The sequence below is a fragment of the Akanthomyces muscarius genome, chromosome 4 (assembly GCF_028009165.1).
Source record: "Akanthomyces muscarius strain Ve6 chromosome 4, whole genome shotgun sequence".
Taxonomy (NCBI): domain Eukaryota; kingdom Fungi; phylum Ascomycota; class Sordariomycetes; order Hypocreales; family Cordycipitaceae; genus Akanthomyces; species Akanthomyces muscarius.
In genome coordinates this window covers 2,130,104-2,153,889 of record NC_079244.1, presented here as the reverse complement: position 1 = coordinate 2,153,889, position 23,786 = coordinate 2,130,104, and the positions used below count along the sequence as shown (strand labels likewise).

General features: G+C 54.5%; 7 protein-coding genes across 7 annotated transcripts; 1 reads left to right on the top strand and 6 right to left on the bottom strand.

Annotated features, from left to right (window-relative positions):
• Nucleotides 1–386: 386 nt before the first annotated feature.
• Nucleotides 387–1,949, bottom strand: LMH87_011385 (uncharacterized protein; the record flags this gene model as incomplete). The annotated part of the gene is made up of 4 exons (XM_056200518.1): nt 387–496; nt 721–1,510; nt 1,565–1,660; nt 1,716–1,949. The coding sequence occupies 4 exons, from the start codon at nt 1,947–1,949 to the stop codon at nt 387–389; spliced, it is 1,230 nt and encodes a 409-aa protein (XP_056052359.1).
• A 2,555-nt stretch (nt 1,950–4,504) lies between these two features.
• On the top strand, nt 4,505–6,665 carry LMH87_011384 (uncharacterized protein; the record flags this gene model as incomplete). Its single annotated transcript, XM_056200517.1, has 5 exons — nt 4,505–4,547; nt 4,610–4,770; nt 4,823–5,575; nt 5,632–5,704; nt 5,755–6,665. 5 exons carry the CDS (start codon nt 4,505–4,507, stop codon nt 6,663–6,665), a joined length of 1,941 nt encoding a protein of 646 aa, XP_056052358.1.
• Nucleotides 6,666–7,158: 493 nt separating this feature from the next.
• Nucleotides 7,159–10,330, bottom strand: LMH87_011383 (uncharacterized protein; the record flags this gene model as incomplete). Its single annotated transcript, XM_056200516.1, has 2 exons — nt 7,159–7,515; nt 7,580–10,330. The coding sequence occupies 2 exons, from the start codon at nt 10,328–10,330 to the stop codon at nt 7,159–7,161; spliced, it is 3,108 nt and encodes a 1,035-aa protein (XP_056052357.1).
• An 877-nt stretch (nt 10,331–11,207) lies between these two features.
• LMH87_011382 (uncharacterized protein) lies at nt 11,208–11,987 on the bottom strand (the record flags this gene model as incomplete). Its single annotated transcript, XM_056200515.1, has 6 exons — nt 11,208–11,321; nt 11,387–11,488; nt 11,553–11,624; nt 11,722–11,786; nt 11,854–11,871; nt 11,978–11,987. 6 exons carry the CDS (start codon nt 11,985–11,987, stop codon nt 11,208–11,210), a joined length of 381 nt encoding a protein of 126 aa, XP_056052356.1.
• Nucleotides 11,988–12,944: 957 nt separating this feature from the next.
• Nucleotides 12,945–14,693, bottom strand: LMH87_011381 (uncharacterized protein; the record flags this gene model as incomplete). The annotated part of the gene is made up of 3 exons (XM_056200514.1): nt 12,945–13,368; nt 13,427–14,418; nt 14,478–14,693. 3 exons carry the CDS (start codon nt 14,691–14,693, stop codon nt 12,945–12,947), a joined length of 1,632 nt encoding a protein of 543 aa, XP_056052355.1.
• Nucleotides 14,694–15,571: 878 nt separating this feature from the next.
• LMH87_011380 (uncharacterized protein) lies at nt 15,572–17,430 on the bottom strand (the record flags this gene model as incomplete). The annotated part of the gene is made up of 3 exons (XM_056200513.1): nt 15,572–15,961; nt 16,015–16,358; nt 16,416–17,430. The coding sequence occupies 3 exons, from the start codon at nt 17,428–17,430 to the stop codon at nt 15,572–15,574; spliced, it is 1,749 nt and encodes a 582-aa protein (XP_056052354.1).
• A 1,184-nt stretch (nt 17,431–18,614) lies between these two features.
• Nucleotides 18,615–23,217, bottom strand: LMH87_011379 (uncharacterized protein; the record flags this gene model as incomplete). The annotated part of the gene is made up of 8 exons (XM_056200512.1): nt 18,615–19,581; nt 19,653–19,837; nt 19,915–19,947; nt 20,412–20,521; nt 20,577–22,620; nt 22,671–22,957; nt 23,017–23,121; nt 23,175–23,217. 8 exons carry the CDS (start codon nt 23,215–23,217, stop codon nt 18,615–18,617), a joined length of 3,774 nt encoding a protein of 1,257 aa, XP_056052353.1.
• Nucleotides 23,218–23,786: the final 569 nt, after the last annotated feature.

Below are 23,786 nucleotides of genomic sequence, written 5' to 3'. Positions count from 1 at the left end.
CAGTCTTATTCGTTGCCGAGTCTCGCTTAGTCGGCTCAAAACTCTTGAGTGTCTTCTTGCTATCCAGAATCTTCAAAAATTCTGAAATGTTGTCTTCTTCGGCAGGCAGCGACCCAGAGCTGGTGTTGTCAGGCTCTGCCAATAGCCCGGATCCAGGTTGAGCTACCGAAGAGGCAAGACTTTGCCTCCCACTGCTGCCTTGCTCATCGTCGGGTCCTCCTCTACTGGGCCCGCTGATAGATGGACGGTTACGTCGATGTGTAAAACTGCTGCTGTATCGGCTTGACGAGGAGGGACGCGGCGAGCCAACAACGGGGATATCAGTTGGCTGCGGAGGCCCGCCCCGCAAAGTTGCCGGCATGCCAGCCGTGAGGGATGTCCGCTGTCTAGGCTGCATCGGTGGGAAAGCCGATGTTCGATTTTGTAGCGATGCCGGTGACTCTGGCTCGAGAGATCGAGGTACGGGAGAACCTGAGAGAGATCCGGCCTTGAATGGCTGAAACGAGATGGAAGGTCTCCTAGCAGATCCATCTGGTCGGATTGCATGACGACTTGTCTGTCCTCTATTGCCGATGGGTAATGAATGAGGAGCGTCGAAGTCCGACTGCTTTGGTAGTGAGGCTGGCGGCGAGCTTGTGTCAGAACCAGGCTGCCTTATGGACCGGAGCGCCGAGATGGGGCTCGTTCCTAGAGGTCCGTTTCCGTGAAAAGTTGACATACTCCCGTATGTCTGTTGAACATCACCAATGCCGGGTCGGTTTCGGTGGTCTCGTAATGAGCCAACCTCGGGCTGTGCAGCTCTTGGCGAGCCGGCTCCTTGGGGAATGGAGGGCTTGAAGTAGTTCTCATCAATACCCATAAACCTGGAGCTAAGTAGCGACTCGGCATCGTCGATTCTAAAATTGCATTCGCTTCTGTACGTAACCGATGTACTCAGCCGGCCGACAGGGACATCCAGATCTCCAAACATGTATTCTGTCACAGGATCTGGCCTGCCATCGATTGGGGTCTTCAACAGATCTGGAGATCTCCTGTGCGGGCGCTGCATGAGTATGCGGCAACGAGGGGAGAGCGCCGCAACACAGCCTTTTGCTCTTCCCTGACTTGTGAATTTCCAGGCGGGAAGCAGTCTTGTGGTGATGAAGAGGGATCGGAAAAAGACGATGGCTTTTTTGTAGATGGTTGGGAGGATGGGGCCAAAGTCTTCGGTTGGCATGGAGCTATTGGGCAAGAGCTCGACGGTCCAACGTTCCAGCACCACTTCTGTGTTGCGGCCGAATGTACTGGGCGACGTGCTATCACTTGACCGGGACGACTGCAGTTGTTCCATGACATCCCAGCGTTTGCCTTCTTCGTCTACAGTAATTAGACTCTGGCTTTCCTTGAGTGATGATGCGTCTAGGTACACCTCGATGACCATTGGAGGCGGGAGACTTTCCAGGCTGCCACAAGTTTTCCAAGTCTTCAGCTCTTCTCGGAAATCATCAATCTCGTCTGTCTCTATTTGATACTGTATCAGGGGTCAGCAATGGCAAGAAATGGCAGAGAGAGAGGGGGAACATGCCCATTTGTTGACTTTGGCTGCTCCACTAGAATTGCGTATGGGTCGTATTTTCATCCTCGAGTCTAGAATTAATGCAGCAGCCTTGGTGTAGAAGTTCTGGAAACTTGTCAGCACTGCAACCATGCGATGGGGCTTTATGGTTTCGACAAACCTGTACTATCTGATCCAGCTTCTTGACGGAGTCACTGGGCAAGGTCGAGGTGGTTTGGATGTCACTGGGGCCTGGGGCCGCTGCAGGCTGGTTCATTGAGAGGTTGGATCCCGTCCGAGGGCGGGCTCCGCCGATGCCAGCATCAGCGTTGGGGGCACTCCGCGACGAAGGAAGCTGAGGTGATGGCGCTGGCGATGAAGCCTTCCTCTGGGGTATCCTCGCCTGTTGATGCATGGTGCGAGGCAGAAGGCTTCGGTCGATGGGGAGAAGGATGGTGTTGGGAGGGTAATTAGGCGATGGAAGTGTGCTCTTCCATCGTCGTTGGTTCGCAGCTGATAATGGTCGTGGATGAATATTTTGTCAAGCCAGTGTAGTCGTGGGCGAACCGGCAGGTAGACAAGGAGCTGCAGCGGTAGCTACCTAGTCACCAGTGGTTGGACAGCAGCTGACACAAGGGTAGCTCAAAGCACCGTGCGAGAGGACAGGGCCTGGTGCGAGTGCAGCCTCGGGACGGGGTGCAGCGTGGGGAGTATAGATATCGGAAATGGGAGGGCGATGGTCGAGCTCGTCAAGTGGCTTGGGTCTGGCGGCTTTGTGTGATGGGCGATGGGTCCGAGTCCGGGTCATTCGTAGCGGCACCTCGGAGACCTCGTGATGCGGATCCGATAGATAGCTTTCGTCATAGGCCGGTAGTCGCAGGAGAGGGCTGGCGCTGGCGACAGAGGGAGCTAGTAGGCGTAGGGATGGGGATGACGATAGAGAGGCTGCGGACGGGATCAAAAAGAGTCGAAGAGGTAGAGAGAGGAGAAGAAGAGCGGTGGTTGATGCGAGAGGTGACTCGAACGGCAGTGTCGATAACGCAATGGGCAGCGGGCTACTAACAGACTAAGAGTTGTCAGTCGTGGAGAAGAAGCGGGTGCTGGGGCAGCATTTCCTATCGCAGTACCTGAGATATTGGTGCAGAGCAGTGGGTAAAGCAGGTACCACAACAGACCAGGCAGCCGGTCTGGAGGCGCCAGGCGTGTCCATCATGGGGCGGCGAGGCAAGCAAGCAAGCAGCCAGCAGCGAGCAGACTGCGCTAAGTGAAGTGTGGGCTCGCAGCATGTACCAGTAGCTACCTAGGTAGGTATCTTGTACCCAATCGCTGCTCGCCGATACCTCTTTGGCGCCCGCTGATTGACCCACCGCTCAGGTCCCGATGCAGTATCTGGTACCCGCAGCGACCCTGTCCTCGCTGGCCGTCGCCGCGACCGGGACGTGAAAAGGACGGGGCAAGGCCAGTCTTACTTGGCAGTAAAATAGGCTCCCAGATCGCATCTAGGCACAACTGTCTGGGACTGTGCAACCTTGATGTCGAGAATCCTGGCCCCCGGCTACGCGCTGATTGTGATATTGGCCATGAATGCTTGCGGCTGCAGGGGGCAGGCTGGGGAGCTCTTGGCCCCGGCCAATGTCATGTTGTCTCAAGTCGCCCGCCGCCAGCACGGTGCCGTACAGGTTACACCAACTTCATTCACGAACAGCTAGACATCTTGTGAGCAAATGGGTGAACTGTAGCCACGTTCTAGCAGAGGTCGTTTTTTTTTTTTTTCGAGGAGGCCGCAGCTCTGCCTGGCTGCTGTGTTACCGTGCTGCCTACCACCTTGGGGTGAAATGTGTGCCACCGCCAGCTATCCGAGAGAGCTCTCGTCTTGTCTGTGCCACGTATCGCAGAACAGCTGTCAGGCCACAAGAACAGAGGATCTGCAACTTCGGCAATTTGGTGTCTGTGTTGCGAGTCCATGGCTCGGTTAGCAGTTTGTTGCTGGCTGTGGTTGGTGCCTCTGGGCAGGGAACGGGCTTGTGAGATGTTGGTAATGCAGTCGTTTCTCATTTGATATAAAACGGCCAGGATTGGGCCGAGTTAATTGATTTAAATTCGGATGTTGTGTCTGGGTACTGCTATTTCTCATGCTCACACTCACGCTTCGGCTTCCTCTATGATGCCATGTGCCAAGCTGCATCTTACAACACAGCACCAGTCAGCTACAATTCTTTGGAAGAAAATAAAATTGTCAAAGAAACAAAGCAGAAGAAAACGCAAAAGAAGATCACAGTTTCTGTCTCGCAGTGAAACTACCTTCTGTAAGCCGCGCGGCCCTGTAGGGCTGTGAAGACGCATGTGGCTACTCGAACTTGCCTTGTAGGCAGACGCGGATCCAGGTGCTATTAATACAGCGACCCGTCGCACTAAAACAGGGACCAGTTCAGGCCCAGAGCCTGAAAAGTCAGTGCTTGGGCGGGGGACGGATTGTGTAAGAGCACAGCCAGCTCAAGCAGATATCAGAGAGAAAAAGTAAAAAAGATACAATTAATCTCTTGCAAGTGTATGGCCGCAACAGCTCTTCCATATTTTCTGTCTATCAAAAAAAAATTCGAATCAACCAATACTCAGTCCACTGTCACTGCACTGCACTGCCATCTGCCTTGCTGCCCTGCCCTGCCAGCTTCCGTTGCAGCCACCCCACTTGGCCACTCAGCCAGGCCAGCCTTCGCATTCTGATGACGAACTGGCTCCAGTCTGCCTGGGAATGGCTGACGTCTGCCCACAGGCCACCAAGCTCGCCACTGCACCTCTTCTCATCTACTGCGACGGCCTCCGCAACAACCCACGGCTTCTGCAATCTATCGTCACCAGCCATCGACCACAGCTTGATTCAAGAATACCACATATTGCCTTTCACCTACCGTCCAGCAGTCACCTTCACCGACTCGCGCCAGTCCGCTTCTCGACCCAAGCACCGCAGCCATGTTTCGAGCGGCGGCGGTCGGTCCTTTTGACGATGCTATCGGTAAGTCGTGTGACGACTGAGCATGCAACTTCTCGTCATGTCAATGCTAACCCTTTTCCCAGCCAAGGCGACAGACGAGAACCTCACCTCCGAGGACTGGGGTGCCATCATGGAGGTGTGCGACAAGGCCACCGGTGACCCAACTGGCCCCAAGGAAGCTGTCCAGAGTATGATTAAGCGCCTCGCGCATCGCAATGCCAATGTCCAGCTATATACACTCGAAGTAAATACCCCGGCGCTGGCTCCCCTCCGGATCTTTGCTAAACAACTTGCAGCTTGCGCACGCTCTCTGCCAAAACTGCGGCAAGCCCATGCACCGCGAGGTCTCCAGCCGTGCCTTCACCGACGCCCTTCTCAAGCTCGCCAACGACCGAAACACACATCAACAAGTCAAGGCCAAGATTTTAGAAAAGATGAAGGACTGGAGCGACATGTTTAGCAAGGATGCCGAGCTTGGCATCATGTACGACGCCTACTACCGACTCAAGCAAACCAACCCTACGCTGCAAGCCCCGAGCGCGCCGCAGAAGCAGGGTCTCACTGCGTCAGACAGACAAAAGGAGGACGATGAGCTGCAGATGGCACTAAAGCTGAGTTTGCAAGAGGAGGACCGCAAAAAGACTGTTGCATCCTCCAGTTCCGCACAGCCTGGCTCCTCTGGCAAAGAAGACCCTGCCCCAGCTCCACCCGTACCGGCAGGTACCACGGCAGCCACGGTCAGCAGAGTACGTGCCCTGTTCGACTTTGCGCCGTCTGAACCGGGTGAGCTCGAGTTCAAAAAGGGTGACGTTATTGCTGTCCTGGAGAGTGTATACAAAGACTGGTGGCGCGGTTCGCTCAAGGGCAACACTGGCATCTTCCCCCTCAACTATGTTGAAAAGCTCACGGATCCGACTCCCGATGAGCTGCAGCGAGAAGCACAGATGGAGGCCGAGGTCTTTGCAGAAATCAAGAACGTGGAGAAGCTCTTGACGTTGCTAAGTGCCTCCAACACAGGCCCTCGGGAGGAGGACAACGAGGAGATTTCGGTAACAACGATAGTGAACCAATGCTTAGATGACCATGATATGCTAACATGTATTAGAAGCTGTATCATCAAACACTGGCAATTCGTCCAAAGCTTATCAAACTTATCGAAAAGTACTCCCAGAAGAAAGGTACACGAACACAGCACTCCAGAAGCAACTCGCATGCTAACTCTCTGTAGATGACTTTACACAGCTGAACGAAAAGTTCATCAAGGCACGCCGCGACTACGAGTCCCTCCTTGAGTCATCCATGGCACACCCTCCTCAACACAACTACCAGCAATATGCCATGCGACCGGGCCAGGGCTACCCTCAGGCCGGAGGGTATCCTACCCAACCCCCGCCCTCACAGGAGCCCAACCAATACTACAATTCGGCGCCACCACAAGGCCTGGACCACGGCTACCAAGCATCCTCTCCTCCTCCCAACTTCCCGCCCGGCGGCCAACCAGTTAACGCTCCGTTTTATGTTGGCGGAACCGAGGTGCCGTCTCACGCCGGAAACCAACAGCCCCCGCCCCAGCAATACCCTCCTCGCGACTCTACGCCGCGCATCCCCTCCTCGTCGCAACCGCCCGCGCCCAACCACAGCGTATCACCGCCGCCCCAAGGCCAGAGCTACACGCCCTACTCTCCCCAGCCTCAGCAAATGTACCACCCGCCATCACAGCAGCAGGCGCAGCAGCAGCCTCCTCCTCCTCTGCAGCCCCTGCAGCGACCGCAGAGCACTTACGGCGCGCAGGAGCTCGCCACTTCCGTCTACGACTCGCCCGTTGCGCCGCACAACCCTAACAGCTTCTACCCCCAGGACGAAGCTACGCCACACACCGCCGCGTCGCCTCCTCTACAGCAGCAGCAGCAGCAGCAGCAGGCACCCTCGCAGCCGCATTACCAGAGCTACGCGCCGCCTGACCAGGCCCCTCCGCCCGTGCCGACCGCCCAGCCTCCGCAGGTCCCTGGCGGTGGTGGTGCCCCCGGCGGCGGCGGCGCGCCTCAGTATAAGCCGTATGTCCCGCCTGGGGCCTCGGCTCCCGACGGGCCGAGTGCGCCTAGCCCCAATGACTACTACCGCCAGCCTGGTGGCTATTAAGGGGAAGGAAAGGATAGAAAGGAAAGGAAAGGAAATAAGATGATACAATTGCTTGATAGTCACACGTGGAAGTTGAAATGTGTGTGGCAAATGTTGTGTAGTTACCGGCAAGGACTGTAACATGAAAGGGAGTAACCGGCACGAGCACACATCAGCTAGCTAGCGACACGTTTGTTTGAAATCTGGGTTAATGAACAATATCATTTCAGCTACCATGCATTGCCGTGCCTTGCAATTTTCTGTGTGTTCATTTCCATAATTCTTTTATAGAGCATAATTGTCTGGTATCATCTACAGCCCAAAAGAGGACCTTTCATGTAGCACATCATCTATGTATGCGTCATCTTGATGCTGCAAAGTAAGCTAAAAACTCATTACAAAAGTCATATACACCGTCACAAAGTCATGAGCTCCTTCTCGACGCTTCCCTGGTTACTTCAATGTACAAAAGAGAAGACCCCGCCCCCTTGGCACTGCCCAGCAGAATCTACTGCTACCAACGGCGTCCATAAACAGAACTCTCCTCTCGTCTCGGCGGCGACTTCTTGCCGCCACCGCTGCCTCCCACGAAGCGCGACGCTGCTCGAATCTGCTCGCCGAGGCCGTCGGACCCGGTGCCGCTGCCAAAGTGCCCGCCGGGCTTGAACATGTCGATGATCTCGTTGAGGCCGAGCTTGAGCGCGCCCTTCTTGGCGCCCGTGTCAATGGCCTGCTCCGCGAGCAGGCGCTTCTTCTCCTGCAGGTCAATGATGCGCTCCTCGACCGTGTTGGCGACGGTGAGCTTGTAGACGACAACATCCACGGTCTGGTTCAGACGGTGGACGCGGTCGATGGCTTGTTCCTCGACAAACTGGTTTACATGATTAGCGGGACTGTGAATTTGCAAGTTTTGTTCATGGTGTGCAATTACTCACAGGATTCCAAAAGGGTTCGATAATGATAACGCGGGTGGCGGCTGTGAGGTTGAGACCCAGACTGCCGCACTTGAGACTGCACAAAAGCACGCGGCACTTCCGGTCCTCGCGGAGCCGGCGCAGACTCTCTTCGCGTTCGTCGTTGCGCATGCTACCGTCGTAGCGCGTGAATTTGAAGCCGTCCTTGCGGATAAACGGCTCGATCAGGTCCAGCATGGACGTGAACTGGGAGAAGACAATGAATTTGTGCTCTTGGGCTTCAGCGTGCAGGATGCGGCTGAGCTCGCGAATCTTGGCCGAAGCTGCAATTTGACTAGACCCCGGTGTTGGACACAGTTCGTCGTCGTCGGAATACAATTCCGATTCGTCAACGCCGGACACAGAGCTAGATGATTCGTCATCAGAGCTGCCATCGTCTGCACTATCTGTGGCAGAAGCTTGCAAGACCGCAGATGGCTTGTCCTCCAGTGTCTGCGACGCAAGCTGCCTAGTCAAAGCATCCATTGACAGAAGAGAATCATCCATGTGCTGCACAGGCTTTTTATCGTTCTCGTCATCCACGAGGAAGCTGCTCAGGTTGCTCTGGTCATCATCTTCAGACTCTTCCGACTCAGATCGAAGCCACTCAGTTGGTCCCGCAGCATTCTCATCGTCTTCGCCTCCGGCCTTGCCCAGATTCAAGGGTCCTCGTTCGCCATCCGAAACCAGCCAGCTACCCTCGTCGTTATCCTCCTCGTCATCGCTGTCAATGATAGCATTGCGGTTCCGTGGACGTCGAGTTGTTTGGCTCGCTGTCGCCTTTTGGTTTTGCTGTGCCTGGCGTTTCTTGTGCTTTTTAGATTCGGACTTGGTCGAATTCTTCGTTTTCGTCTTCTTCTTTTTCTTGTTGTTCTTGTCGAATTCCTTAAACTCAACCATGTCTTCCTTGCAATCTGAGCAAGTTCTGAGTCCTTTCGCAGCATCGTCTTTGTTGAGCTCCAGAGAACAGATGTTGCATTTCTTGGATTCTATCCCCATTCCAGAAAAGAGATCTGCCATGGCGTTCACATCGGTATCTTGCGACTTTTGAATTTGACTCTGGCCTTGGCTGCTGTCGGTAGTCATAGCATCACGATCCTGCTCAATTTTACCCTCGACAAGCTTCGGGTGATTACACGCCTGTCTCAGGCGTAGAAGTAGAGTAAACGCATTCAGGTAGTTGAGCTTCTCTTCCATCATGCGTTTCATACTCTCACCAGTGCGGTCTTCTAGGCGATCGTAGAAGTGGCGTTCTGCAGCAGAAAGCTCAGCGGAGACAGTAATGACCTTTCGCTCGGTGTGCTTGAAGCCAGGACCTGGATCGTCGTCCTCGTCCTCACCCTCAGCAAGCTTGCCTCCAGGTTTCAATGCTCCTTCTTCTTTGAGAATATCTTTTGTGCGCCGCTTCATGAAGCACTGCAGAACACTGTGTAGGCGTCTAATGGCAACATGACCCTTTCCATTCTTCAAGGGCTGGTCAATGTGTTCCCTCCACTGACGCAGCTCATCATATGGCTTGATCCGCAGGAACCTAATAAGAGACTGCAATTCGTCCAGGTTGTTCTGCATCGGCGTACCAGTCAAACACCAGCGATATTCTGAGCGTAGAGCATAGCAAGCCTTTGTAGTCTTAGCGTTGCGGTTTTTGATGGTATGAGCTTCATCTAGAACAATGCGCCACCATGTCGGGCCAAAACAGCCAGTTTTCTTGCCATCTTCGGCCTCTGACGAATTGCCATGATCCGATACCAAGATCTGATATGTCGTGATGACAACGTTGTATTTCGTGAGGTCCTTGAAATTCTTCGTTCGTTGCGGGCCATGATGGACGTGAACCTTTAATCCAGTGGCTTTTTCCACTTTGTCATTGATTTCGTGCTCCCATTGTCGAATAAGGGCCAACGGGGCCACGACCAAGGTGGTCTTTTCTGATTTTTCGTATTGGGGTTTCCAGTTTTCCGATCCTTTTTCCGGTTTGGGGTTTGAGAGAATAAGAGAAATGGTCTGGAGAGTTTTACCAAGACCCATGTCATCTGCGAGCAGACCACCCTTGGGGACGGTACCTCGCTTCACCGGGCCGAGTTCGCGGCCAAGCATCCATTCAACACCCTCCACCTGATGGGGTAACAGCCGCACCTTCAGGCTGTCTATCCTGCCATCTTTTCCTATGCGGTGTTTTACTTGTTTCTTGGGTTTTTCTGTCTTCGTTTCGTCCAAAGCAGTTTCAGCTGCGACTGGCCCTGGCTGCTCTTCTTCAGCTTCATCTTCCATGCCACCTTCAAGCAAAGCCTTGAGGTCTGCACTGGCCTTTTCCGGGTCAGTGTAGAATATTTCCTCTCCAAGCTTGCCACGGGCGGGCTTGTTGACCTGGTTTGAGTCGAAAACGGGTAGAGGAGGAGGTTTGCGATCGGCGTATGCGCGGGGCTTCGGAGCATTGACTTTGGTGCTGCTAATGTGGTGTTCGGGGCGGGTTGTCTGACGAATAAAGACATCGGCCTTCTGCTTGCGAGACGACACCAGTTTCGTCGGATGCCCAAACTGCGGTACCTTTGCAGCTTCGGGAAACGGAGCTTTCGTTCCTTCGCGGACGTTGGCCTTGAGCGAGGCCCATCCATTGACGATGGCGCTAATATCGTCATCGTCGTCCAAAGATTTCGCTTTGGCGGGACCAACGTCACCGTCTCCTGCAAGCCGGTTGGCCAGAGACTTGGGTGGTGCGCGTTCGTTGACCATTGCGCCGTGTATTTCGTGGAGTGCTAAATCTATCGTCTTGTTGTGCTTCCTCGGTGACTTGGAGAAGTCTGGGAGCTCTGAAGAAGCGATGCTATTTGCCGGCTTAAATGCGAAGCCTGCGCCTGGTCTATATCGCTCGTTCTGGCTCATGAGGCGGTCGGAAATTTCATTGGGCGCGATATTGAACGCTGCATGCACAAATGCCAGGTCCCTGCTGCACACTTTGTTTGAACGGCCATGACATAATTGCCCCAGCAACTACGGTTGGTACTAGCGCGGGACATTGTTGGCGTGAGACACTGTGCAGGCTGTACCCCGCGGCACAGTGCGAGCGCGGAAACACGACTGCCACAATGGCGGATCCATTCAAGCAGAAAAAAATAAAGAAAAGAAATAAGATAAAAAACAATGGAGGGGTTTACTAGGCAGCATGGTAGAACATGCTGGTACTTTTTCTCCCAGCTAGATTATTGATGCTTCAGCAAGCTGAGGACAGACAAAGGTTAATATGATTTGAAAGAGAGCACAGCTACACACTACGTCTTGATGCCTACCTCCAGTGCTTGAGTCTCGTGGCGCAAGATTACTCGAGGACGTAGTCATTTACTTGAGATGTTGAGCGTTTTATTTTATTTGGTTGTTCTTGTTGTATTGAAAGCCTGCAGTCTTGATGTCTACTCTGACCTACTACGTCGTAGGAGTTTGTCAAGAGCCCATTCTGATTCCAAGGATGCAGGGCATTCGTTCAGAACCTGAGAAGTCCTCCTTCGAAATTAGCCCAGACGCCCTCAACATGACCATTATCATTACTCGTGCTCCGTTCTATAAGCCATTCATACCAAAGCGCGTCGTTTTGTGAATCAATTTGCGTCAGCATCTAACCATAGACTAGCTTGAAGACGTCGTTGAAGACAAAGTACTGGCCGTTGGCGGCATCACGGGCAAGCTGGAAAGCCTGAGTGTAGTTCATGGGGCGCTGCTCCTCATCGACCTGTAGCAGAAGCTGTGTTAGTGACGGCCGGCGGTTTGAGTGTCGCAAAGGTTGAAGTGGCTTACAAGAAGCTGTCCGGTGACGAGGATGACGACGCCACCCTCGACCATGCTTGGCTGGGCATCGAGGGTAGAGACCTGGTGCTTAACCTTCTCGAAAGGAAGAGACTGTTTCGGGCCGTGTTAGAAGCGGCAAAAATGGCGGATCGCAGGGGGCATAAAATTGACGTACAGTGAGCTTCTCAACAATGGCGGTGGCACCGAGAACGGAGGCGGACTCGAAAGTCAGCATAGACTGCTCGCGCTGTTCATCCGGAAAGATTAAAACATTAGCATCAGACCAGACCAATATCGACCATTGCCATCTTGCGCTAGATGAGGGGTTGACGGGCTTTGCTCACGTAGAGAGAGGAGAGGCTCTTGCGGTCCGTGTCGAACTGCTGGTAGTAGAATTCAATGAATTGCTCTGTGGGGAGTATCTCGTTAGATTACGCATCGTCGCAGGGTTCGGGCTCGGTGCGGCGGGCACATACTAGCGATATCCTCGAAGCCTACCGCCATTTTTTTTCCTGGTTAGCCACTCTGCGAATCCGTCGCGCTGGTCAGGGTTGTCCGCCCCTCCTGAGGAGAGGCAGAGCTAGGTTAGAGGAAACGTACTGGCAGACATCTTGACGGTATTTGCGGTACTGAAACGGCGAAAAGAAAGGCTGATGTTGTGGTGTAGAGGACAAGAGAGGCTGCAAATCCACCAGAGATGTGGAAATGAGGGAGCTTTCAGACTAGTTAGTCGGGTTGTCGCAATAGCGGGTGCCCAAAAACAACGAGCTGGCTGTGATGCGGATGGTGGGGTTTCGGCCGCCAGGGAAGAGGGGCAGCACAGTGCACAACTCGGCAGCACTAATTTAAAGCGGCACGGCCCAGCCAAAAGGTAGAGCCCAGTGGTTTTTGACGTCTGGGTCGCTGTACGTATGTCAGCCTGCGCCTGCGCGACATTGACCCAATAAGGTACAGTGCCCGCAGGTGCCTGGAGCCACACTGAGACCCGCCGCGCGCAGTGAATTTTTTGCCAGCCACGAGCCCGAAGTACCTGTACCCAACTGGTAGGAGGGGCTTGAGGCAAAGCTCCGTTAAAGGGGATATGCAGTTGTCGGGGAACCAGCATGTTGCCGTACATAAAAAATATCGAACGCTAACCAAAGCTCTGCAAAACTTCTCTCTACACAGAGTTTTACGCTCGTGCATCCGTATCCTCAATTGAGTGCCAGACTCGCCACAGTTGCTGCTTCGATTAACTTTCATGCCGATGAGAAGCCAATTCTGAATCTGCGGCTGCTGGCTGAGTCTCGTGGCGCTGCTCTTGATTGACTTTGGTAGGTCTTTTTTTTTGTGCTCGCTCTGGCTTCTCAGCCTCTTCCCAGACATCACTTTTCATGATGACAAACACTTCCATTAAGAACGGCCAACTGAATCTCCATGTTGATCAATCAAATTATCAAGCTCAACAGTCTGACTTGAAAAACACTTGCACACATTCTTGCTTCATTACAGTCTTGGGAGAACAATAGCTAACCGTGCAAAGACGTCTCTAATTAGGTCCCGAGTCGCCTTTCCGAACAGTCGCAATCTAATCGATCTTCGTAAACTGGATGACTCCATCGCCCGGCTCGTCAGCGCCGTCAGCCGTGTCTAGCTCCATCCCAGCTGGTTTTCCGTCCACTCCGGCGAAGAACTTCGCACGGAGCCACGTGTTTGTGTAGCGACTGTTGCCGATCATCGCGGCTTGCACGAGCCAATAATCGCCTGTAATGTGCTCCAAGACGAATGTGTGCCTGAATGATGCGTCCTGGCGCGGCCCAACGAGAACGGTCTTGCCGGTGTCCTCATCCTCTGCCACCGTAAACGTGACGTCGCCCCAACCCTCGTCCTTGTAGTGCCCAACGAGCTGGCCGGCATCAAACGACCCCAACTGTGGCTTCTCGGGCAGGTTGGGGAAGAGATTTTCAATAGCCTGTTCTCTGGTAGGCGTGCTGTCGCGGGTCTTCATCGACCTGCGTAAAGTAAAAGGATCAGTAGCGCGTCAAAGCATATCCGGTTGTAGGAACTTACTTGGCTCGAATGTCAATCCTTTGCTTAGCCGGGATGTTCAGCTTGTCCTCGATTAAACGATACACCACCTCCAGCTCCGCAAAGTTGGACGACACGGCAGTGTTGCCAAAAGCAACAATGCCAAACTTGATCTCAGGCAGCCAAAACACCTCGGCTCCGTAGGCGTGCATACCTCCCGAGTGCTGGAACACAGTATGCCCGTGGATGATGTTGCGGCTCCAACCAAGGCCGTACGTTGATAAATCCATGCCACCCTCTGTCTCTGCCGAGACAAACATCCGCGGCGTTCTTATGTCCGCATGCGTCTTGTTGGAGAACGGCGCACTCTCGTCCAGCAAGCACTTGACCCATTTCACATAGTCCTTGACGTTTGAGATGACGGCGCCCGCCGCGCTCACATCCGTCACCGACATGTAGTCCACCGCCGTGTAGTTTTCCCGCTTCTCGTCCCACGCGTAGCCGCCCGCAAAGTGCTCCGGCGCGTGCAGCGCATCGCCCGTGTCAAAGTACGTCGCCTCCATGCCCAGCGGCGCCCAGAGGTGCGTCCGCAGCGCCTCCCCGAGCCACACGCCCGTGACCGTCTCGAGGACGTGGCCGAGCGTCGTGTACATGAGGTTGCAGTACGAGTAGCGGACGCGCGGCTCCGCCGTCATGGCGAGATGGCGCAGGCGGCGCACCACGTCCCGCGGCGCCACCGGCCGGCCGTCGCGCTCGCGGTGCAGCGCCAGGTCGTGCCGGCCCATGCCCGTCCGGTGGCTCACGGCGTCGTTGAGCGTGACGTGTGCCGTCGCCCACTCGTCCGTCAGCACAAAGTCCTCCCGGATAATGGACGCAATGGGTGTCTCCCAGCCCAGGGTGAACTCGGCGCTGTGGTTGCCCGAGTGGATGAGGTGCGAGAGCAGCGCCGCGGTGTGCGCCTTGGACGTCGACGCGCCGTACCACAGCGTGTCGGCAGTGGCACGCACATCGGGGAGAGTGGCGTAGCCGTAGCCCTATAACTGTGTTCAGAGTGTGCGGCACGAGAGGAAATTTGAGGCTGGGTGTTACTCACCTCGGTGTAAATGTGGTCACCGTCAATTACACCAACCGCCATGCCCGGGACGTGCCATGTACCGAGCGATTCTGCAACAAATTTCGCAATGTCCGAATTTAGCGGATTCCCCGAGCTTCCGTGTTTCTGGATGATTGGCTTCTGGCTATCACTGCCTTGAGCTGCGTGTGCAACGGCAACCGCCAACGCTAGGACAATATTTCGCAACGACGCCATGTTCGGACCAGGCGAAGCGGGCAACGCCTCTCTTTCAATGTAGCTGCTTGTAGAGCGCGGTTTGGCCAGCGATTGAACGGCAACAGAAAGACTTGTGACGGGAAGAAAAAATTGAGAAAAAAAAATTGAGCTCTACAACTGTTGATGGGAAAGTTCAACTAGATTGCGAGCTAGGTGGCGGGCGGCGGAGACGTCACCTTGCAGGCTATGTTCGTTTGGCAAGGCTACGGCTGGATGGAGTACCCGGCATCGCGGCTCTCGAGCACCCAAAAGGCCCTTCGCCCAAGTTGAGCCAACCGCGAACAGTCAAGCACAGAATGGCTACCTTGAATTCTGGTGCTACGCAATAAAAATGGTGGTACACAGGTTGAGCTGGGGATACACACGACAGGACAGCGTGTAACCGCCTCGTTTCAGCCCAATTGGCAACCAGCAAACAATCAAGAAGTCTTCATGTCCAATGTGCATGGAATCACTGTCTGTCATACAGAAGCCAAGCATTCTAGTTCAGTCTCATTGTCCTACCGAACGCCGACAGCAACCCAGCAAAGTTCATAAATAATGGAAGAAATTTTTGCGGGCGAGCAGAAGCAGCCCTCGCTTCTCTACAGCCACATGTACAGCTATCCATTCCGTCTGCATCATCCCTCATGGTCCATATACCTAGAGGTGGGTTCCAAGCAATGTAGCCAAGCCTGGCCCATGGTACTAACATGACTGGGCTCATGTCCGAAAACAACAACAAAAATGTTGGCACTTTAATGCTATCGATGTTCTCCCGGCGTCTATCCTGGGAGTCGGTGTCGGCATGCAACGCTCATAGCCAAATAGGAAAACACCTTGCTTGCGAAAATATAGCGCCAAATCGTGTACATGCGCTACAATTCTTCCTCCTCATCGGCTGCTGTCGATTTCAGCTTCGATTCGGCAGGAACGGCGGGGACGGCGGGAACGGCAGGAACGGCAGGAATAGTACTCGGTGCAGAAGTCGACATGACCGAGCCCAGGGCAGCACTGAGGCTTTGCGTACTTGAGTACCTATCTCCTTCCGTGGCTGCTGTGTCAACGCTTGCCCGTGCCTTCTTGAGAGGACTTCCCACAATCGCATCGGCCGAAATGCTTTCAACCGCATGAGCACTTGTTGACGGGGTGGGGATCGGCTGCACAGAGCTAGAGCCCAACTCGCCTGGCGTATCGTTGTTTGATCCCAGTTGTGGGGTGCTGGGTGTTGAGTTTGCGTCTGGATCGGCCGAGTGCGCTCTCTTAAGCTATGTTGGGTTAACATCAAGCAGCAGGGGGAAAGAACTTAATATAAACTTACGTGAATACGGTTCACTCCGTCAGCCAGTTCACCTTGTGATTTCGCGTCTTCGGGCGCCAGCTTTCGATCCTCATCTTTGTCATCGCCCTGGTCCATATTGACCATGCCATCACTGTCATCATCGTCGTCACTGTCATCAGCGATGTTTCCGTTGCTCTTCTTGCGGGCCTTGCGGCGCCTGGAGGCTTCCGTTGCCTGATCACGGAAAGCAGAGAACCCTACAGTGCCTCCAGCCTTCAACGGGCCAAGGCTAGAGAAGTCTAGCTGGCCAGAACGCCGTTTAGCAGATCCCGACGGGGCATGTGTCTTTGCTGACTGCATGACACCAATCTTTTGTAATTGGCCTAAGATAGACATTAATATTCAGCATGTGTGAGGGGGCCAATAGATGGTATACTTACGGTCCCCGCGGTAGAAAAATGTGAATACCGCGAAAGGCTTATCTGGGCCATCAATCCCGGTTACCGTTTGAGTGCTAATCGTCTTGGGGTCCAACGTCTTTGGCTTGGCAAAGCTGGTAGTGTGCTCGACATCGGCATCTATGCCGCTCTTTTCAGTGCTCCCTTCCTCATCGCCATCGTGGGCATCAAATTGAGGAGAATATTCTCCCTTCTTAATTTCGCCGGAAGCAAGCACTCGGAACATGGCAACCTTGATCTGCCCGGTGGCCTCGGGCGGCTCGTCGTCGTCCGAGGACGAATCTGTGTAGTCATACACTGCTTCGGTGGGAGATCCGTCCTGTGCGCCATATCTCAGAGTGCCTCGTTTCTTGGCGCCGGACTCTTCTCCTTCGAGGGAGATGCTCTGGCGCTGCTGCCGCCGTTGAAACTTTTGCCTGCGTTTCTCGAGCTTCTCGGCAGCATCGTGGCCCTGTAGATCTAGACCGTTAAGCCACCTCTCAAGGCCAACCTCGCGGAAGAGAAATTCGCGCTCAGCAAGACCGCCGCCCTCAGTATCAGGCACTTGGACCCATCTGCTATTGACCCACGTCTCCTCGCCGGGGCGCAATAGTGTGGCGACCTCTTCCTTGGCTCGACCATCAAAGTAAATGTATGCAGCAATCGTTTCGTTTTCGGAGTTGGTCATGGGAATATAAGGACTGACGAGCCCCATGAACTTGCCACGTTCGCCGTGCGAGCCTGGGTGAAGACCACCGACGAACTGAGGCTTGGGGTAGGGGTTGGCCTCGTTCGGCTTCGGCGCGGAATAAGGAATTGGCAAGCCTGGCGTGAGGAGGGTTATGGAAATGGCAAACTTGGCGGGCTCAGGCTTGCTGGGATCCTCGCGTATGGAGGGCTGCGGAACAGGTATGTAGGTGCTGATGCGTGACAGCCTGGACTGCTTCTGCATGCCATATTCCGGCAGCGGGGTTCCGTTGGCGTGAACGCTCACCGCAATGCCCTTGAAGCAGGGCATTCTGGCGCTGTAGGTACGACCCGAATGTGCCGGTCACCAGATTCGTAGTAGGGGCAGGTCGGCCGGGCGCGCGTGCAGGTTTGCGGGTTCGAGAGAAGCAAAGCAAAGGAGCTGAAGACGTTTACTCCGGCGCGGCAGCAGGCGTCGTCGTGGTTGGGGAAGGGCGGTGGGGGTTCGCTGTAGGTACAAACTGGCTAGCAGCACCAGTGGGTAGGTACTAGGTAGGTCGGGAGCCGCAAGTCGGAAGCTTCACCAGGGCACCTGGCCTTGCGTGTATAGGATCCAGCGGAAGCGTAGTTCAAGTTCAGCTTGTGGCGACGAGGCTTCTGCGAGATGCTGCTGGCGCTCCGTACTCGGACAATCTGCAGTTTTCGGTGTTTGGGCTGGCAGGCTCGCTGGCTGCCTATCTGTGCAAAGAGGTAGGTAGGAACGTCTGGATTTGCCCTCATGTGACGTGGGGAAAGCGTAATTAAAGCGAGCTGGCGGGCACGCGGCTCTATGCACGTTCAAACACAAAAAAAAGACACAAAAGGGTAAGCTGCAACTGAGCAGGTCTCGCGAGGGCGTTGACGCGAACGGTGCTGAAACCAGATGGCTGGGAAGGAGAGCAAATTCGACACGATCCCTGTGTCTGAGTGATGGATCGAGGTGGCGGGCAGAGTTAGGCTGCTCCGCGGCACAGAGCGGGAAGCGCCCACTGCTACCATTTTAGTGAGCCCCACGGCCAGCTTTGGTGGATAAATTGCGTCGTACCTAGCTCAACAGCTATTGCACGCCACCAAAAGAAGCTGCCAGCCTCCCTTTCACCCATCTACACCACAAAGAGATAATAATATCACAGCCGTTGTTCATGCCAAAAATAACTAATGGGTATTAGCAGACAAGGTTTGGATAACAATCAACTGTGAGGAGGGGGGTATTGTGCCGCCGACGACTCCGCCACAGATAGACGCCTGGCCGACTACAAAGTGACAGATTACGACACCGCGCATGGGCATTGAGCAAACAAATACTACCAGCTACTAAATAACTAAGAATAATAACAGGGCGCATGAGCATAAAGCCAGTATCCCTTTACACCTTACACGCCGCGCACTGCCTCTACTAGCTACTCAGAGCAAGGGGTATCACACCACCACACACGGATCACTCGCCGTCACTCGACCATCGATCGCACTCAGCGACTATGCAACTCCTTGTGAGGCTCTCCGACGCACACTCTCGGTGCCCTCCTTCCTATAGCTCGTGCCCTTTCCAGACGTAGCTTGGTACTTTCTTTCTTCCTCCTCCGAATCGTCTTCGTCGTCCGCTTCAGCTCCGGCGACCGGAATATCAGCCAAAGACCGCTCAGGTGTTTCCTCCCCTTTAATGCCGAGCTCTCTTTTGGAGAATTTAGAGCTACCGTACTTGACACCGCGGCTTCGCACCACCTCGTCGCCGTCCTCGTCGTCTTCGCCACGATCATCATGGTCAAGGTCGTCGCCCGAGTCGGTAGCGTCTCCACGCGCTGATCCTTTAATCCGTAGCTTGCCTCCGTCTGCGGGCATAGAGGTATAGGAACTCCAGGCCGACCAGGCGGCACTCATAAATAAGACTTCGAAAAACCAGAATAGCAGCGTAAAAACGATATAAGTTAGCAGCCGGTAGTGGACCATGAGGTAACGTAGTCCGCGCAGCTGCGCCGTGAGAGTCAGCTGGGTGTTGTAGATCTGAATATCCTGTCCGGCCTCCACTTCAATGTATGCGGCGGCTGGCTTCAGTGAATCTTTTGCAAATGACACGCGCTCGGCCAGTTTCACCGTCATCGTGTGTCGCTGGGAATTCGACGAAAGCAAATGGTAGCCTATGAAGAGTATGCGAGAGGTCAGAGACACCAGCGGATCCGCGTAAGGCACCAACGCCGGGCGGCGAGAGCTGAAGAGCACTTTATTTACGCCAAATCCGACGTGGCTTCTGGCAAACTCGTCGGCCCGAGCCCCAACGGTATTCTGGTCGCGCGAGTCAATCAGGTGCAGGCTGACCATGAAGTTGCCGCGGTCGAGGTTCGCTGGCGATCGGGGCATCGTAAAGGTAACGGAGACGTCGTAGTCTTGCAAGGACTTCATCCGCGACGGCGGCAATGGGGCTACGCCATACGGGTTCGGGCTCGATCTATTTGCGCCTGGAGTTAGCTATGCCAGCGTCCCCGGTCAAGCAGCGCTGCACGACCGCGTTCAGCGTACCCATATTGCAGGTATACAGGCGCAGTCACGACCTGATGCGGGAGGTAGATCTGAAAGAACAGGGCCGATGAGATTGCGGCGAGACCTAGCAGCGTGCCGATTCCCGACGCGAGCAGAGTCGCATTGACGACCGCCCGCTGCATCGGCTTGGATGTGAGAGTCCGAATCGCGTCCCGCAGTGTTTCCTGCTACCCTGTTAGCTTTGACTGGGGTTTCCCGTTATGGGTTACAGGTCAAGAGAAGCTGTATGAGGCGTACGCACCATTTTTACGCCGTGGTAGCTGCCGCGCATGAACTGGTGAAGGGTGCAAATACGGTGACGTACCGCGGGACAGCTCCAAGACAGGACCCGCCTCAACCTTGTACCTATCTAGGTAGTGGGATGCATGTGACAACACTGGCCATGGGCACCCAGTTTTGAACCTGATATTAAAATAGAAATGTATCATTTGAAAGCTATTTCGATAGACATATAAATATGGATGAATCTTGATTCTAGCTTAATAATAGTAGTACGTGTCATTAACTTGCAGATCCTATACAACGTGCTATTCTGAAAAGCCTCGTAGCTGTAACGCGAAACAGCAAGTCGTATATGTACATAAATAACAACCTGGTCCCATCCTCCACATTGCATTGCATTCAGTCTTGATATCCTTACCATGTACAAATCAAAAGCATCATCGCATCTCCATAAAATCAACACTGCTGAAGATAATTGCTTGGGACCAGCCCAACGCGACCATTGCCACCATGCACCTCAGCCTCCCACCAGCCATCATCCTGGTGTCGTAGAACAGCAAGGACATCGCCCTTAGCGAATCCAAGCTCTTCTGGGATAGCCGCCTGATACATGTAGAGAGCACGTGCTGCGAAATTGCTTGTTAGTACAGTTCAGTTTTGCATGTACAGAGAGAAGCTTACCAAAGTGCAGAATCACCCTGCCGTCTCGCGTGTACTGCCGAGAAGAATCCACTACACTCTTGCTGCGCGGGCGGGAATTGCCTTCGTATAAACCCATGGCGCGGGAATCGCCTCCTCTGCCGCGCTTGGAATCGTACATGTCCCCATCCACAGGCGCAAGCTGCACTGCCATGTCACTGCCACCATAGCTGCTGTGAGGACGGGCGCCATAGTCCGCATAGGACGCGGGCGATGATCCCCTAACCGAGCCCTGCATGGAGCCATGAGGAGAAGCGTGGCGATATGAATCGTTGTGCGGCTGCGAGCCGCCTCGCTGGTGCTGGGTTCGAGGGTTAGGAGAGGCAGACCGGTAGCGAGGGTCGTGGCCCATTCTGGGCTGCGGCGATGCACCTCGCGTGGGAGCAGGAGATGCCGATCGCGGCATGTCGTAGCCGGTACGAGTTCCGGGACGCGAGCTCGGTGACATACCGCTGTCTCTGCTATCTTCGCCGAAAATGCTGCGCGTCTGACTGGCGACCTTTTTGGATGCTTGTTTCATAGCCTTCGATGTCACCGCAGGCGGTGGGACTCCGAGCCTGGAGACCTGTGATTGGGAGCTGTACGCTGGTGGCGTGCCGCGAGTAGCAGCAGCAGCGTCGTGGCCAGCAGGTGCCGGAGTCGCGACGCCGTGGTAGCGGTCAGCGGACATCCGGACAGAGCCGGCCTTGCTACCGCCAACCTTGAGTTCCGCGAGCGCGGCAGCAATGGGATCAGTCTCGTCCACACTAGCACCGTGGGTGTGGCCACCCCGGCGTCGCGTGTCGGCCGTTGAGACTGGCAGCACGTTTTGACCAACGCCGAGCGCTAGACTGGCGTTGGCATCGATAGGCTCAGGGCTCGGGGCCCTCATTGCGGCCGAATGTCTGCTCTGCTCCTCTTGGCTGTACATCGGTGGTCTGCGTGGGCTTCCGGAGCTAGCACTAGCATGCCAAGTGTTGCGGCTCCCTTCCGGGTTGGCTTCTTTGGTGCTCTTGCGTCGAAAGGGGCTATGGTTCTGGAAGAATCCGCTCTTCTTCTTGAACACTCGCTTTTCCGGACTAACAGCAGGCTCGGGGTCGTGTTTGGTGGGCGAGGTCTTGCCACTAGGAGGCTCAACGCTGGAGAAAGAGTTCGGGTTGGAATACTCGCTGTGCGAGTCCCTGCTGGACGGTCTAGCAGAGGTTACCTGCGAGCTCAGATCCGAGGGTGGGCCAGTACGGCAAAGCATGGTCATTCCATCCATAGGGTAAGGGTCATGCGGCACGGCAGCCAATGGTCCATGCTGCTTGCTATCATACTGCTGGGCGCTCATCTGCGGGGGTGCTCGACGGAACTGCTCATCGACAGAGGGTCGGCCTTGGCTGGGCGGTGCACGTTGAGGCGTGACTGTAGTTTCTCTGCTTCCCGGGTGCATCATGCTGTCTCGGTGAGCAAGATCGTTTGCCAAGTTGGAAGCGGGGTCATGGTGAGATTCGAAAGTCGATGGCTGTGGCGACGAGGATCGGAAGGCGGGATTGATGCTGCGAGGGAATTGAGCAACTGAGTAATGATCGTCGTCTGAAACTTCGGACTGGCTATCAACATCGCCGCGACGAAAGTTGATATACTTGGGGGCGTCAGGGATCTCTTGCCCGGTGCCTCTCTCTGCAATGAAAGAAGTAATATCCTTCTCAACTTCCATACTCTCCAGCGAGAGCCTAATCTTCTCGCAAGAAGCATCGTCACTGACGCAAACCGTAGAGGCAATGTTGGCAAACGTCCACAGGCTGCTCTTTGTGAAGTCGAGGCGTTCCTCTTCCAGGTCTTGGAACTTATCCGCCGCCGCTTTCCATTCTCGGTTCCATCTTACAGTGGTCTCTTCGAGAGCTTTGATGGCGGTTTCATATTCGGTGTTGGATGTCGCCAGAGTGATTTGTGTCTTCTCGAGCTTGGCTTTATTGCGGCGCTCTTCTTGGCCCATAACCATATGGCCTTGGGCGAGATAGCCCTTGATCTTCAGGCATTCTTGTTCGTACTTGTCTCGAGTCTGAAGTTGTTAGACTACCATGGTTGACGTGGGCGCTATGCTGCACATACCTTGTTGACCTGCTGTGTCTGTTGAATCTTTGTCTTCAAGATCTTTTCAATGACGTTCTGGACAATCTTGCGGCGTTCCTTCATGCCACCAGCGAAAGCGGACAGTGGCTCTTCCAATTCAGTCTTCATCTGCGCAGCAATACTTTGATGCTGCTTGCCCATACTCTCAACCTCGCCACGAAGAGTGTCAAGCGATGCTTTGAGGCTGCCCGTCTCCTGTGAGCCCAGAGACTTCTTGCTAAGGTTAAGCAGTTTCTTGGCATATTCGTCTTCGAGCGAGGCACGGGCTATTCTTGAAGTTAGCGTGGAGGCTCCGCTGATAGGAGCTTGAACGACCTTGTCTTACCGCTATAAAACGACTTCAATTCATCATTCGTTTGCTTGGCCGCCCCCATGCGATCCAAGAGAGGATGGACGCCGGCGTCATCTTTGCCCCAAAAGTTGTTGGCAACTGAGAAAAGGTCAGAAATAAAGCCAAATAGAGGATTTGACGAATGCACATACAAGACAGCGCAACGGCTGGTGCTTCGGTTGTGGCCGCAGGCATACTGCCCGTCCGGTAGTCAGGAATTGGTGCTATAGATGATGTATCCTGCGCCGCACAGCAATAAAAATTGGCGCAGCACAACTGTAATGGTGAAAGAGAGAAATGACAGAGCTTTTCCAAGTTCTGAAACTTCCAGTAAGATATCTTGACAATGTGGAGAGCACAGCTGCGCGCGCCGATGACGCCTCCTTTGATTGTTTAGTTGGGCACAGTCCGGTGGTTGGCAGGGCAACGCACAGCTTCCGGCGCACGTGACCTAGCCACCCTGCTCCCGGTTTAGGCGACGTGTTGGAAGGGCTGGCGGAACTTACCGCAGGGCGGCAGATTGGCCATTTTCAGGCTTGCTTGCTCTGACTTTGTCCTCCACACACACCTACTGCACACTGCCATCATTTACTCCAACCTCGTTTTCCCCTTCGCACGCCATCTCCCGATCTCCAACCATCAGTGCGCATCAGATTGCTGCAACGTTCTTGCCCTCCCAGCTATAGCGCTGCTCAATCTCTGGCGCCCGACCGCGGTTTGCCGGCTAGCCGACCTCGACACGCTGCATCAAGCTCTGCTGAATC